At 40.1% G+C, this 14,670-nt stretch overlaps 1 protein-coding gene across 1 annotated transcript in view; it reads right to left on the bottom strand.

Moving 5' to 3' along the window:
• Positions 1-14,670, bottom strand: part of LOC109031339 (C-type lectin 37Db) — a 38,239-nt gene that overhangs the window by 11,315 nt on the left and 12,254 nt on the right. The window contains exon 2 of the mRNA XM_072299200.1: positions 13,904-14,010. Within this exon, the coding sequence (XP_072155301.1) occupies positions 13,904-14,010 (107 nt within the window). The remainder of the gene's footprint in view (positions 1-13,903; positions 14,011-14,670) is intronic.

Here is a 14,670-nt window from a genome sequence, read left to right as displayed (position 1 = left end):
ATTTATTATTTTGTGTCCGTAGACATAATTTTAATGTTAAATGGAGGATTCTCGCAAATTTTAGTCATGTAAGTCATAAAATTAAATGAAAATGGATTCGTTTACGGCTGAGCACTTTCGAAAGGCGGACCCTATTTTTTTGATTTTAACAACACATTTCTGCCGCCAAAAAAGAAATAAGGCAATGGAGGAGATCGGACACGAAATTTTGGACAAAATGTGCTACTTTTGAAGTCTACCTTGTCAAATTTTGAATTTTAAGAGATGCTTGGTCAAGAAAATTATACAAGAAAACCAATGAAACCACTTTTAAAAGCTCAACTTTCAATTTTCACGGAGTCATCAGCTTTTAAATTTTCCACACTTTGTATAAATGATCCAATTGACTCGTTCCTTTGTGCGTTACGGACCAGTGGCATGACGTGCTTTGCGATATATCGATTGATCTGCCATTTCAACCCACGGAAAAGTATCGATAAACAAGGTATTCGCAACGAACACGTTAAGGATCGATTCTTTAACATAGCCTCTTCAAATGGGGAAGAATCGATAATTGATCATTCATGCCTCGCCTCTGCCACGGACAATATTTTAACGCCAAAGTTTGTAACTCAGTGGCGTGGCGTGAATTGGGATGTATCGATTGTTATGCCATTTAAACCTGTGGAAAAGGATCGATAAACAGGGTGTTCGCAGCGAACATCTCAAAAATCGATTTATTGCCGTAGGTTAAAATGGCATAACAATCGATACATCGCAATTCACGCCACGCCACTGTTGTAACTATAGGGTAGCGGACCCCACCCGCATCCACTCGGGAAATAAATACCTCTACGATACACAGAACAAAAGCAGGTGAAACACTCTGCTATGCCTTGTTCCAGAATTTCAGTTCTGTACACACACTGCAGTATTTCAAGTTAAGCTCCCCGGATTTTCAGCACCCGAGCGATTTAACTCCATCATCCCAAATAAATCTTCCTGCCGTTGAATCTACCCGCATTTCCTTCGAGCATGATATGGTGTGTGTGAACCGTGCTTCTTTCAAATATCATTTATTCCTTCCCTTGTGTTTCTGGAGTCTTTTGAACCTTCGAAATTGGGGTTCACGAAAGGTTTTTTTTTTTTTATTCTCAGTATATGACTCATATTACAATTTGCACAAATTACAATTTCAGATCGAGTGCACGATTTTCGAGATTTGGGAAAGCCCTCGGACGTTGCCACTTAAGATAAAATTTTCAGGGTTTGTGAATATTTTTCCACCAATTTTTCAAAGAACCCTACTCGCATAAATTATTGAAACGAAAGTAATCATAATTCTCGTTAAAAATGAACATTCAATCGGAGGAAGTTTGGTAACTCTTGAATGCTCATACGACGTACTTCTCCCTTCATTCAGCAGAAAATTTGGGTGACAGGGCCCCCCTCTCCAAAATTTGGATGTATTTCTGCCAAACGGACTTATGTGCATTCAGACATAAGCTCTGAGATCCATAAAAATATATGCATAACAGGGCTCATGTATTAATGCACATAGTTACGTTTGGCAGAAATATGTCCATTTAATGTTATTAAATTGGCGTAGATGTCCTGGAAAAAGTGGAAAAAGATGTTCTCCTACACTGAAATAAAAGTTCGGTCTCATGAACCGAATGCATGGTATTCAATATCGGCCGTGCTGTTCGATTCACGTTTGTAACCGCTCTCTCAGTTCTAAGAACCGTGTCCTCGGTTCATGCAACCGAGTTTTCACAAACCAAGCCGAACCATAGATAAATCTCGGTCGCAAGAATCGATGATACAGTGCCTAGAACCAAGGAAGCGGTTATATCGAGCCGAACAGTACGGCAGATATTGAACACAGTGCATTCGCTTCATAAAACTAAACTTCTTTTCTTAGTGTAGGGAATTGACCATCATGGACTCCAATATTAAGTAGAGTCCCTTTATGCTGAGAGTCAAGACAATTCGGCTCATGGATGTCACAAACGGGAATAAAGATTACAGAAATTGAATGTTTTTCGTAATCTTTGATCGGCTCATTCTCAAATGCCTTTCTCCGTTCCTCCTCTCATTCCGTTTGTTCCTTGCCGAACCCGTAATTCCCTGGTCCATTCCAGATTATAATCTTTGCAATTGGTGAAAATGTAATCTTTATTCCCGTTTGTGACACTGTGGAGGCCTAAAATACGGGAACCAATCAGAAATGGATTCAAATTGTCTTGACTCTCAGTATAAAGGGACTCTAATATTAAGGAGACATTTTTTACGTTCTCTTTGAAAAGTTTAGAACACAAGCGTATTTTAAGGCGTTTCGATGAGTGCATCATTTTTCGACGTAAGCCATCGATTTCTTGCAATCTTGCACTCGCGAAGGTGCGTCTCACCGTCGTTGTCCTCGGAAGGGAGTGCGTTGCCACGGGCCGATGCGTATTCGCAAGATGGTAAGCGGTGATTGCAAATCCCATCGTCAGAATTGGTAAGACAATAAAACCTTGTTAGCAACAAGAAACGCGTATGACCCAAATTACTATTTTAGCTCCTCGTTGGAACGCAGGAGGATCACTCTGACTCGTTGCATAGAATCGTTCAGGCATTCCTGTGTTATGTTACCGTACGATCATTTTTTCCCTTATGGTTAAGAGTAGTTCTCGCAGAAATTCTTTATTTTGCACGGGCGATCAGGTTTGATCCTTTCGCAGATTTTTTGAAATAAACGCTTGGAATATATCAATTTTTGACGTTTTAACGTTTTTGTTTTTCCTAGTTGTTAAAATGTTTCATTTGAAGAAGGTTCGTTCGACCTCGTCAAGTATCATTTATCATTTTTTTACACAGAAGTCGGAGTGCTTTTACTGAGAGATAAGATTGAAACTGAATCTCTCGAGGACCCTCACAATATCCAGAGGAATGGCGGTGATTTTATATGGGGGAGGATTCAACTCATACACACCACAGAACCTTAATGCAATCTTACTTTATACAGTGTTACTCATCTTAGGCATCAACATTGCCATGTTTATCTGCTCCTGCAGGAGGAATGTACGCAAATAGCTAAAGAAAAGAGTCAGAAAAAAGTGGCGAGGCAAGAGTTGTTGTTAAGTAGGAAATATTTCATCCGCTATATAGTGTAAGTTTTCCAACATTCCTAGCGTACAAATGGAGGATATCTGGACGTATTTGTGCTGAAAGGAACTATGTGCGTCTAACGCAAACCCTATGCATATAGTTCATTTTATCATAACGTCCGTTTGTGTGCTTCCGTGAGAGATTGAACTGGAGACTTTAACGCTCGGGTAGAAAAATAGACGGATGAAACCTCAGGAGTTGACTGCAGAGGATATAGTTCATTTTATCATAGCGTCCATCTGTGTGCTTCCGTGAGAGATTGAACTGGAGACTTTAACGCTCGGGTAGGAAAATAGACGGATGAAACCTCAGGAGTTGACTGCAGAGGATATAGTTCATTTTATCATAGCGTCCATCTGTGTGCTTCCGTGAGAGATTGAACTGGAGACTTTAACGCTCGGGTAGAAAAATAGACGGATGAAACCTCAGGAGTTGACTGTAGAGGAGATGCAACATTCTGGTCATTATTTTTTGCCTGCGTACAAATGTAGGATCTCTGTATGCCTCGTCTGAACTGCGGCAACGTTTTGAAGGCTCATTAGGATTTCTCTTAGCCCAGCAGTTTCGAGGTTAATATTTCAAACCAAAATGGGCCACTTTTGGATTTTCTGGTATCGGTGTAGGCAGAGACAAAGAGACCCTCCGCTGGCCTCCTAGCGACAGGTGGAAGCTTTTACTTTCGGGGTTTCAACAATTCCTTATGGACAATTATGAGCGAGCAACAGTCATCACCCTATTTTCGGCTGTTGACTTACCTACATGGTCGATGATGAGCTTCGGATGACGTCATAAGCCAAACAACTTTCCCAAACGTCGGCCATTTTCGGCTTGTTTGCAAAACGAAACTGCCAACACGTTGTTGAACATCAACCATGTAGGTAAGTCAACAGTAGAATGCTGAAGTCCCGAAAGTAAAAGCTTCCACCATGGCCAAGTTACTAGTTGAGGGTCTCTTGTCTCTGGGTGTAGGGTAAAATTTTTCGTTCTTTCTAAATTTGATAGAAAAATGTCAGGAGTTTGAAGAGAACCCCAACTTTCAAAGTCACGTCCCCCTTTTACTCCACGAGGGGTGCAGAATTCCATTTGGACAAAAGGATTCCGGTTGTGTGGAAAAAAAGTCCAACGATGAAAATTTTCACAGGACGTTCCTAAAAATGCTCTATGGAATTTGTTTCCAAATAGACGGTCAGAATTATTATCATTTTTCAATTTTAATATTTTTTTCTTCCGCAAAGCAAATGCCATTAGAGGCTGTGTCCAAGATTCTTAAGTGGCGCCGTTGCGTCACAGGAGTGACACTGTAATAGTTGAGCAGGTTTGTCAGATTCCCAGCGGAACTGAACTTTTTCCGACGGCGTTAGAGTGCGCCAGAGGGGCTTTATTTCCACAAACGGGCATCAGTGGAACTACGGATCGCGTTCAGTAGTGTCTACGCCGCTCGCAAAATGAGGAGCATTTAATTCCGATGCCTCCTCGGGGCGGGTGAAACTGGACTGTCAGTCCGTTCCAACTAAACAACTAGTTTATGGACCAGGTCGTGAGAATCTTGCGCCTGCGTTGCAACATCTAAGTCCTTGTTATCAGCCAAATTTTCTATCCTTTACAACGAATCCTGTGTTGGTTCATCTAGATGGCAAACAGTAAGTGCAGGCAGTATTGAGAAATGAATCATCTTTTGGCATTCTGAGTAACCTCGGAGGGTTTTGAAATAAATTGTGGTCCAACCAGTATCCAATTTGGGTTTCAGCCAAAACGGTCTAAGTAACAAACGAACTTTACGATTATCACGAATTTTAGGGAATGAAAATGTGAGTGATTCATGACATTGACAGTCCCCACTGCTTTGTGAAGGTGTTCGTGGAATTCTAGGAGGCCATCGGTTGGCCTATCCCATGATTTGAAGGAATTTTATCTCATCATCAGCTTCACGTATCATCTTAGTATCAAGTTTTGGCCTTTCTAGACGCTGTGTCACTGGTGATTCATCGCTCTTTCACATTTCACTTGGATTATTCTTTATAATGATTAAGTCTCGGAATGTCTGATCTAATTTTGCAAAATAATTGCAGATGTTAGTATAATACCTTCGTGCATTCAGATAAAATCCAACTTCTCACTTATGAGTTAAATTTGATTTTTTTTTTATTTTTCCATTACGGACAATTTTGAAGGGACGACGCGCGTCATAGCTTTAATTGCTTACCTTGCCCGGTGGCTCATTCTCATAGTTAGGGTTAAGTTCAAATGCTTTTAAGGGCTAAATATCGAATTTTTCGACACTACCCCTCCCCCTTGACGATTTTGTGACGTAGGCCCCTATCCTTCAAACACGTACTAACAAAATGACGTGCCTAACACCCTCCTCAACCTCCCTTCCCTCCTTAAGCATTACGTATTTTATGGACGGCCCGTAACGCAAATTTTTCAGACGTCACAGATACGATCTTTCGGCTTTCACGTATATAATCGAACGATGATTGGGGGGGGGGGGTGATGTAGCAACTATTAAATGGATCGCACTTAGCAAAAAGGAACTCGGCGTGATTACAGTGTTGCAAAAATGTTGCTTCGCCACCATATATCTAAAAAATCTCTCAGAATAGCAAATTGTTTTTTCTTCCCACCAGAAAATGGTTGATTCTAAAGGAAACTAATTGTGTAAACTTTGAATACTGTATTTATATTAAGTATTTTTCAAAAAGAGAAAGAGGTGCACGATTTTGAAAACACTGTGAATCGCGCTGGTTCCTTTTTGTTAAATGTGATCCAATAATTATGCCTATTTAACTACTATTTGCTGAAACCAGGGTGGCATGAAGCGTAGAAAAAATGAAACATTGAAAGTTTCAGTGAAATATTTCATGAAATTTTCCGAGGCTATGAAATATTTCACATTTTTCAGGGGCTACGCTATGCAACTCGCACTGAAATACAAACAAAATAGCAGAAAGTCACAATTTATACATTTTGCGAAACGTGAAAAGGAACCGCGGTATCTTTCAATATCTTTGATAAATTTCTGAAATTTCATGAAATATTTCACGTGAAATTACAAGATTCGATTCATCATGAAATTTTCCGGCTGTGAAATATTTCACATTTTTGCTACGATATGCAACCCGCACTCAAACACACAAAAATAGAAGAAAGTCACAATTTTTAAATTTTGCGAAACATGAAAAGGAAGCGGTATTTTTCAATATCTTTGATATTTTTCTAAAATTTCATGAAATATTTCAGGTGAAACTACAAGATTTGATTTATCATGAAATTTTGCCAGCCTGGCTGAAACTCGCGGAGCTCAATCCGGCGTCGCGGCTCGGGATTCGAAGCAGGAAATTGCGTTAGCGGCGCGGCGCGCATCCCCGGCCGGTGGACGCGCGACGGGTTGAATGGGAGCGCTCTCGCTATCGTCCGGCGTCGGGACGCCTTTTACAGATGCACCGGCTCCGACACTGCCCGACGTCGACGTGGGGTGTGTTGCAACGACTCGGCGCTCCGCGAGCTCCACGCGTATGCGCAACGACGCATCGCGGCTCATTAAGGGAGTCCCCGCTCCCCGCTCCACGCTCCGCTCGGAGCCGAGGCATCTCTATATGAACTCCTGCCCGGTTCTCGATAGGTGAACCCATTTTACGTCATGTCCAAGCCCAATGGAACTTAGCACGCGGAATACGCTCCAACCTCTTCCCACGCTTTCGGTGACTCGATGCACTACTAAATAGGCTGAGAATGAAAGGACCAATGCGTCACCTTCATTTTTGTTCAAAACTAACAGAGTTTATTAGTAAGAGGCTGAGGCGCGCTAAGATAGTCCGATCAAATTTAAAATATGAACAAAAAGCATAATTTGTTCACTGTTAGATTTCCAAATGGTTAAATCAATTCGTAAAAAGGAACCAATTCCACACTGATGCTCATTAAGTTCTCTCAAGAAACTGAGGAACTGACCAAAAAACTCTATGAGACAACATCAATCCGAACGGCTACTGCATCTTTGCATATTAGTGCAAAAGTCACGGAATCAATTTTGCTGCTTTGATTTTATATTTTGTTTTAAAAAAAACATAGGTAATTCATCCTAAGTAGAAATGATTTTTGTTCAAAACCAACAGAATTTATTAATAAGAGGTTGAAGCGCGCTAAATTAGTCCGATAGAACAAACTTTAAAATAGGAACAAAAAGCATAATTTGTTCACTGTCAGATTTCCAGATGGTTAAATCAATTCATATATGGAGGAACCAATTCCACACTGATGCTCATTAAGTTCTCTCGAGAAATTGAGGGAGCTCACCCCTTGTTTGCCAAAAAACTTGGTTCGTTTCCATTAAGTTGATCCTTTTCCTATGGTCTGTTGATTTTCACAGTATTTAGTAGTCGATCCATTTCCTTCCGTCACCTTCCGGACAAAGTATCACAAGCGCCATGCCACGTTTCAAAATTTCCGCCCCCATTTTATTTTTTTGCAGAGAAATTGTTGGTTGCGTCTGTTTGAACATTTTACTGGATTTTATGGCCAGTACAAAAGAAATTTAGTAACATTTTCGGCTAGCCTCTTTGAACAACTCTGTAAAAAATGTAATGGCAGCGGAAAATTTTAAACGTCACATAGAGCTTGTGATACTTTGTCCGGAAGGTGGCGAAAGGAAATGGGTCGACTACTAAATACGGCAGAAATCAATAGACCATAGGAAATGGATCGAACTTAATGGGAACGAACCAAGTTTATGGCAAACAAGGGGTGAGATCCTCAGTTTCTCGAGAGAACTTAATGAGTTTCAGTGTGAACTTGATTCCTCTATATGAATTGATTTACCCATTTAGAGATCTGACAGTGAACCAATTATGCTTTTTGTTCCTATTTTAAAGTTGATCGGACTATCTTAGCGCGCTTCAACCTCTGATTAATAAACTATGTTAGTTTTGAACAAAAGTATTCTCTACTTAGGAGGGATTACCTATACTTTTTTGAAAAAAATTTAAAATCCAAGCAGCAAAATATGATTCTGTGACTTTAGCACTAAAATGCAGGGATGCAATATCCGTTCGGATTGATGTAAACGTGTAACTGGACGTATTTCTATCAAACGGAACTATGTGCATTAAGACATGAACCCTGAGACCCATAAGAATACATGCATAATAGGGCTCACGTCATGGTGCACATAGTTCCGTTTGACAGAAATACGTCCAATTAACATGTTCGCACCAAAATGCTCTGCAGTTATGCAGATTGAGAGCTAAGTTATGGATTTCAGACTTCTTTGACGTGCTCGACGGGATTTTTGTGTGATTTTACCCGTATACGGTAAATTAATTTGGCTGTGTCTCTTGGGTGCATCAGACCAATTAAGCAACAAAAAAAAAAAAAAAAAAAAAAAAAAAAAAATCGAATTTTTTCAATTGCCAAGTTTTATTCTCCAGCGCGTCTTGCTTGACTCACCAAGGAAATTCCAAAGATGAGGCGTGATTTCACACTGGAGTATAAACAGGTGCAAAGCATAGGAACGGAGCATAAAGAAAAGATTTTCCCCAAGAATCGGCAACGGGGCAATGCTCAAATTACAAGCTGTCGATTCGGTCCGCCTCTGCCGCCACCAATCACCAAATTCAGCAGAGACAGACCTAAAGACCGAAAAATTAAAGCATCTCGCGGCATAACGCCGGTTGGCGACGGCTACTTTCTTCCAAAAAAAGTTGCGCAACCGCAAATCGACGCTGACTATCGCCTTCGATCGAGACAGCAGCTCATTTGACTCTTCGATAAAGGTTCTGCGCTACTACCGGCCCTATAAGCGAATTTTATTCTTCTCACTCGTCTGGCACTGATTCCGCGTCCGCTGTACCAATTACACATCTTCCGCGTCCGGTACCCGCACGTTACCATACATCGACCGATATAATTTATTGATTTCGTCGTCGAATACAAGAAAGTTTCTCTTGCTCCGCAATAAACCAAACTTTATTTCGAGATCTGCACGGTAAGAAAAAATAGTCGAAATATCGGAAGTAGAACATAATGTAATCTTAACTCAGGGTTGATATTTTGAAAGGGGTCAGTTGCGCTGGTCGCAGAATTGGGTTTTGATGCTTGATTAGAGATTAGCTGAAAATAGTCGGATCTGTCCGAGCAGCAACTTTTCACGTTCATCGCACTTTGAAAAGTCGGGTTCCTGACGTCATCCACCGTAGTGCTGACACCCTTGGTTTCTTTTTCCTTGCTTTCATCAGTCAGTGTGAACGCACATTTGCATTGCTTATTTAACGTGAAACTTGGATGAAAGCAAGAGGGAAGAAACCAAGGGTGTCACTACCGCGGTGGATGACGTCAAAAACCCGTCTTTTCAAGGGACGGAATCTCGGTTAAAATTGAACGTAGAAAGCTGCTGTTTGGGCAGATCTTGTTATTTTGAGCTAATCTATACAAGAATCAAACACGATTCTGTGACAGAAACGAAGATTCTGAAGGCAAAGAACTGATCCATTATAATTCATTTTTAGGGGGAGGGGGGCCACGTTGGTCAAATTTCGGGGTTGAAAATTTGCACCTGATTTTTTTCGAGGCTGCAAATTTTCAACCCCAAAATTTTGCGCAATCAGCTGTCACCGATACATCGGTGACAGCTGATTGCGCAAATCCAACTTCCGAGTAATAATATATTGAGAGAAACAAGAGTATATTGCACATCAGCAGGCAGCTGCTTTATACTCCAGCAGCTCGATTGTTGAATCGATACCGAACGACCGTGATCGATAAAAAGCATTACTAAGATAAGGATTTACTGGTCAAGACCATTCGATAAATGATTCGACAATCGACCCGCAGATGTCTCAGTGTGACCTCCGGTTCCGATCGATATAACTAGACATTCGGTCGATGAACCAAGTCCATTTGGTTGATCTGACTGAGGAAAAAGTAATCCAATAAAACCATATAAACACGAAAATTTTAAAAAATGTGGGGATTCTGTCTGGTTCCATCTCATCATTCATCAACCTGGATTGAGCAGCAAATTGATGAAAATGATAATAATCGATGACACGAATCTTTATTAAAACGACCTCGCAAGGTGGCTTCATGGTAATCCATCAGGATTATTTATATTTAAGAGGTTTATAACACCGAAACGGAATGCGTTTAATAAAAATACGCTCGTTGACCGGCGCGGTGAGGGGGCTTAGTTTTTTTAGCTAACTCTTCCAATTATTTTTTTAAGTCCATCAAGAACTTGAAACTTTCATCCACGCATGCGGTACAACCCGGCTTATTGTTAGTTTTGAAAATAAAAAATATGGCACCCCAAAGAGGGTATTCAAACAATGGAGAATTTGCAGGTAGCTGAAATTTGATGAATTTCGTATTTAAGTAGAAACTACTGAGTGAACTGAACACGAGGATACCCTTGGTTCATGGATTGAACAATTATCGGAGAAGATATGACAAAATGATCGAATCTACTTGTGTTTAAATGGGAAATGCCGTCAGATGCCGTCACTAGGCGGTGCATTTTCTCACTTTTAAATCTATATTTATACTATTTCCTTTATCAGAAAAAAGTATAAAAAATACAGTGAAATCAGCGCTTGAAGCACTTTCAGATGAAGCAATAAACAATTTGCATGCAAATTCTCCATTAGCTGGACGTATTTCTACTGAACGGACGAGTGGGAAAAAACAATGTAAAAGTGGGCGTGATTCCCTTTGGAGAAATGGAACCGAAAATTCCACTGATTTTTCCTTTGATTAGAACAAAAACTCAACACAATTTTTGGTAGACTTAGCGCAATCATATTCTCGTAGAGAATTAAATTGTTTCGGTAAATTTTGCAGCTTCGGCATGGAAAAACGTTCCTTCGTTTAGGAAACTATGATATGAGCTGCAACTGAACTGCGTCAAGCAGAGAGGAACCGAAGGCACATCAGCTATTGCCAAATTTAATTGGGCCACTTAATTTTTTACATAAAACAAATGTGAGGATTTTTGTGCAAATTTCAGTGAATTTTTTGCATTGTACGCAGCCAACTTTATAAAATTTTCAAAAATATTCACACAAACGCACTCTCGTAAAAAATTAAATTGCTCAATTAAATTTGGTAATAGCTGATGTAACCTGAAGTTGAGTTCATAATGAATCTCTGAAGTTTTCGGCTCACGCGTCCGAAAACTTAAGGAACTTTGGCAGCCGGACCTCAAGTTTTCGGATGCGTGAGCCGGAAACTTCAGAGAGCTATATGATCTCAACTTCGGGTCCCATGCACGAAGTTTTTCTCTCTGTCACGGAAAAAAAAATGTCAAGGGTTCTCCCCTAAAATTGTGGTACTACCCCAATTCGTTGGATGATATGGACATGTCCAATTGATTTTGGTAGTATCGCAACTCAAGTTGGGGTAGTACCGCAACATTTAGGTTAGTAGATCAATTTATTTGGGTAGTATCACAATTAATTGGGTTTAATACCACAATTTATTAGGGTAATACTAAAATTAATTAGAAATGTCCATATCATCCAACAGTTGGGACTTAGCCCCTACCTCTTTTTTTCCCGTGGTGTGTCAAAAACTGATTTAGTAACAACCACAGGTGATCTATTTAAGCTTATCAGGTGAGTATGAATATACACTGAAAAAAAATTCTCGGCGTTTTTACCAAAGTCCGTTGGTACCTTTACCATCTCACTTTTTTTACCAATCATTGGTAATTTTACCAAGACAGACTGGTAAGCTTACCCAAAAACCGGTAATTTCACTGTTTTTTCCAGGTTAGAATACCACTTTTATTGGTAATCAATTCCCGGTAACTTTGCCATTTTATCTCTGTAATTCTACCACAGTCGATAAAAAATATTGGTGGTTTTATCATGGTCCAGTATAATTACCGAGAAATTTCAATAATTTTACCGAAATTTCTCGGTAAAATTATCAATTCCATAAATGGTAATTTTAGCAAGAAAAAACTGGGATTAAATAGAACCCTGAATTCTTGGTAATTTTACCCTTTACTTAGTAAATACACCGAATTTTTTTTTTTTCAGTGTAGGAGTCTTGCTTCATACGATTTACAGGATCTCGGTCGAATGTGATGTTTGATGTAAATATTAATGGAAATTAGTAACCGCATGGAGGCAGGCATCAAGATCCTTGCCTCGGAGAGTCGAAGCTGCATCATCTTGCACCACCATTAGCATGCATCTGAGTCTGGCTAGAGTGTGCGACTAGGAACGGAGTTGAGTGACCTACGACCGCATTTACCTACTAACCAAACGTCGCGGCCGCGCCTCCTGGGTACGGGGTACCCCGCGAGTAAATCTCGGCTTGACAGCCACCAATTTCACCAACGGCTGGTACCCCAACACCTGACCGCCGCGCCGAGCCGGGCTCCGAAACCGCTTGTCAAGATGAGCCAGATGAGCTTGCGCCCCGCCTCCCTGAGACCGCGCTATTACGCGCACGAAATCTCCCCAATTTCGTCCGGTTTCATAATGTTCAGGCTACTGTACGATGCTGCTGTGGAGGAGTTATTCAGTAGAGTACCTTTATACGGAGAGTATGGACAACTCGATTTATGTATCTCCTAGGGCCCAAAAGGACAACAACGTGAAAAATGAAAATGACATTTCTACATTTTAATCGGGCAGGCCCCTTTTTGCTAAATGGGATCCGGTTAAGGTGGATACTCAGATTTGGTGCAATGTATTCTAGGTGCGATTGGTGGATTTCAGGAAACTATGAGGGGAATGCTGTTGGGCATGTCAAAGTTTCAATCTTCAGATCAATCTATGAGGAACATTTTCCAATCCCTCTACCCCCCCCCCCCCCAAAAAAAAATGCCTCTCGAAACTATAAAAATGGTCAATTGGTGAATGACACTGTATTAAATCAAATATTAATATCGATTTGTTACGGAGCGATCCCGATATTCGGCCAATCATATCTGCCAGGACACTAAACATAATCGTTCGACGCGACCAATTGAACTTAAGGTTTTGCTATTAAATCCTCTTATCTTTATTTTAAGGTTTACAAGATACATTCCTAAGAGGAAACAGCTGTAATGTTCTACAATGCGTAAAAACCAGTATTTTGGTAAGATGTGTACAATATTTTGATGCATATTTGTTCACGATATAAATTTACCTTCATAAAGATCAATTTAATATTTGGGGAATCGAGGCTGCATGACGGACAAAAAAACACGATAAGTTTTCCCAGAGACTCCTAGCTTTTTCAATCCAGAAAAAGGCTGAAAATTCTGACATAGAAGTGCATCTATGTATATCTGGACTAGAGTCCTTTATGATTTAAAATTAAGCAAATATTCGCAGACTGTCGTTTAATAGCTCTATATCCATTTGTAAAAGGTAAGGACACCTCGATTGCCCCTGTGAGCACATGGGAACTCCCAAGATATTGTGTAAAATTGAGGAGAGCCCATGAAAAGAACCGGGGGGAGTAGTTTCTGTAGAATTTTACCGTTATTTACAGAAAATGTTTCCAAGGTTTTTTTAAAAAAAAAAAAATGCACCAGAAGTCCATAGAACGCTATGTGTTAAAATTGTAAGTACGCATATCAAAGCAAATCCTTCAAAGTACTAATAATGTTTGTCGCAATGTTTTTTTTGGAGAATGTAAAATCTAACTTCCCCAAGAATAAATTACACATTTTTATCAAAAAAAAAAAAAAAAAAAAAAAAAAAAAAAAAAAAAAAAAATTAACATACAGTACGCTTCCGCGACAGTTCATATTTGAGTTTTCCTCTACTTAGCTTACCTTGAAGAAAATTCCGAGGTAGTATCGTTTCTCCCCCATCTTCAAGAGAGGCATGGTCCACTTGCTTACTTTTGGGCCCTCCTCCACGCAGTTAGTGCATTCGCCTTCTGAAACAAATAAACAAATAATAAGTAGAAACAATTGTAAGAATGGGCGAGAACACTAAGGTGCCTGCGAACACAATCGTTCACCTTGTTTTAAGTCATGACATCCATACTCAAAGTTTCTAATTTTTCTTTAACACAATATTTCTGTCCATGCAAACCTACCGACTCAAATGCTATGGTCTTACGATTTGATCTCTTTCTATTGAGTTGAAAGAAAAGCAAGTTGAGCCAAGAAATTCTCGAATGAGTGAGCCTACACTCTGATTAAAATTCAAAGGGGGAGGGGGCAATTTTTTAAATGATTTTATGTGGTTTCCGTAAAAGACGTTTCTTGCAGTTTTTATCCTCTTTAGAAGTATATGTTACCGGCAAACCCCGTTTTTCAGGCAGACCTAGGTCTGCCTAGGCAAACCTAGGTCTGCCTAGGTAGACCTAGGTCTGCCAAGCACCTCGTTTGGCAAACCTAGGATTGCCTGAAAATTTTAGGCAGACCTAGGTTTGCCAAAAGTGATTTTAGGCAAACTAGGTTTGCCAAACGATTTTTTTGGCAAACCCCGTTTCTGATTTCTACCGCTAAAGTGACTTTACCGGAAAACTTTTTCTACCGCTAAAGTGACTTTACCGGAAAACTTTTTCTACCGCTAAAGTGACTTTACCGGA

The sequence above is a fragment of the Bemisia tabaci genome, chromosome 4, assembly GCF_918797505.1.
Source record: "Bemisia tabaci chromosome 4, PGI_BMITA_v3".
Lineage (NCBI taxonomy): Eukaryota > Metazoa > Arthropoda > Insecta > Hemiptera > Aleyrodidae > Bemisia > Bemisia tabaci.
The sequence above is the reverse complement of the archived record's forward strand: the minus strand, read 5'-3'. Positions and strand labels throughout refer to the sequence as shown.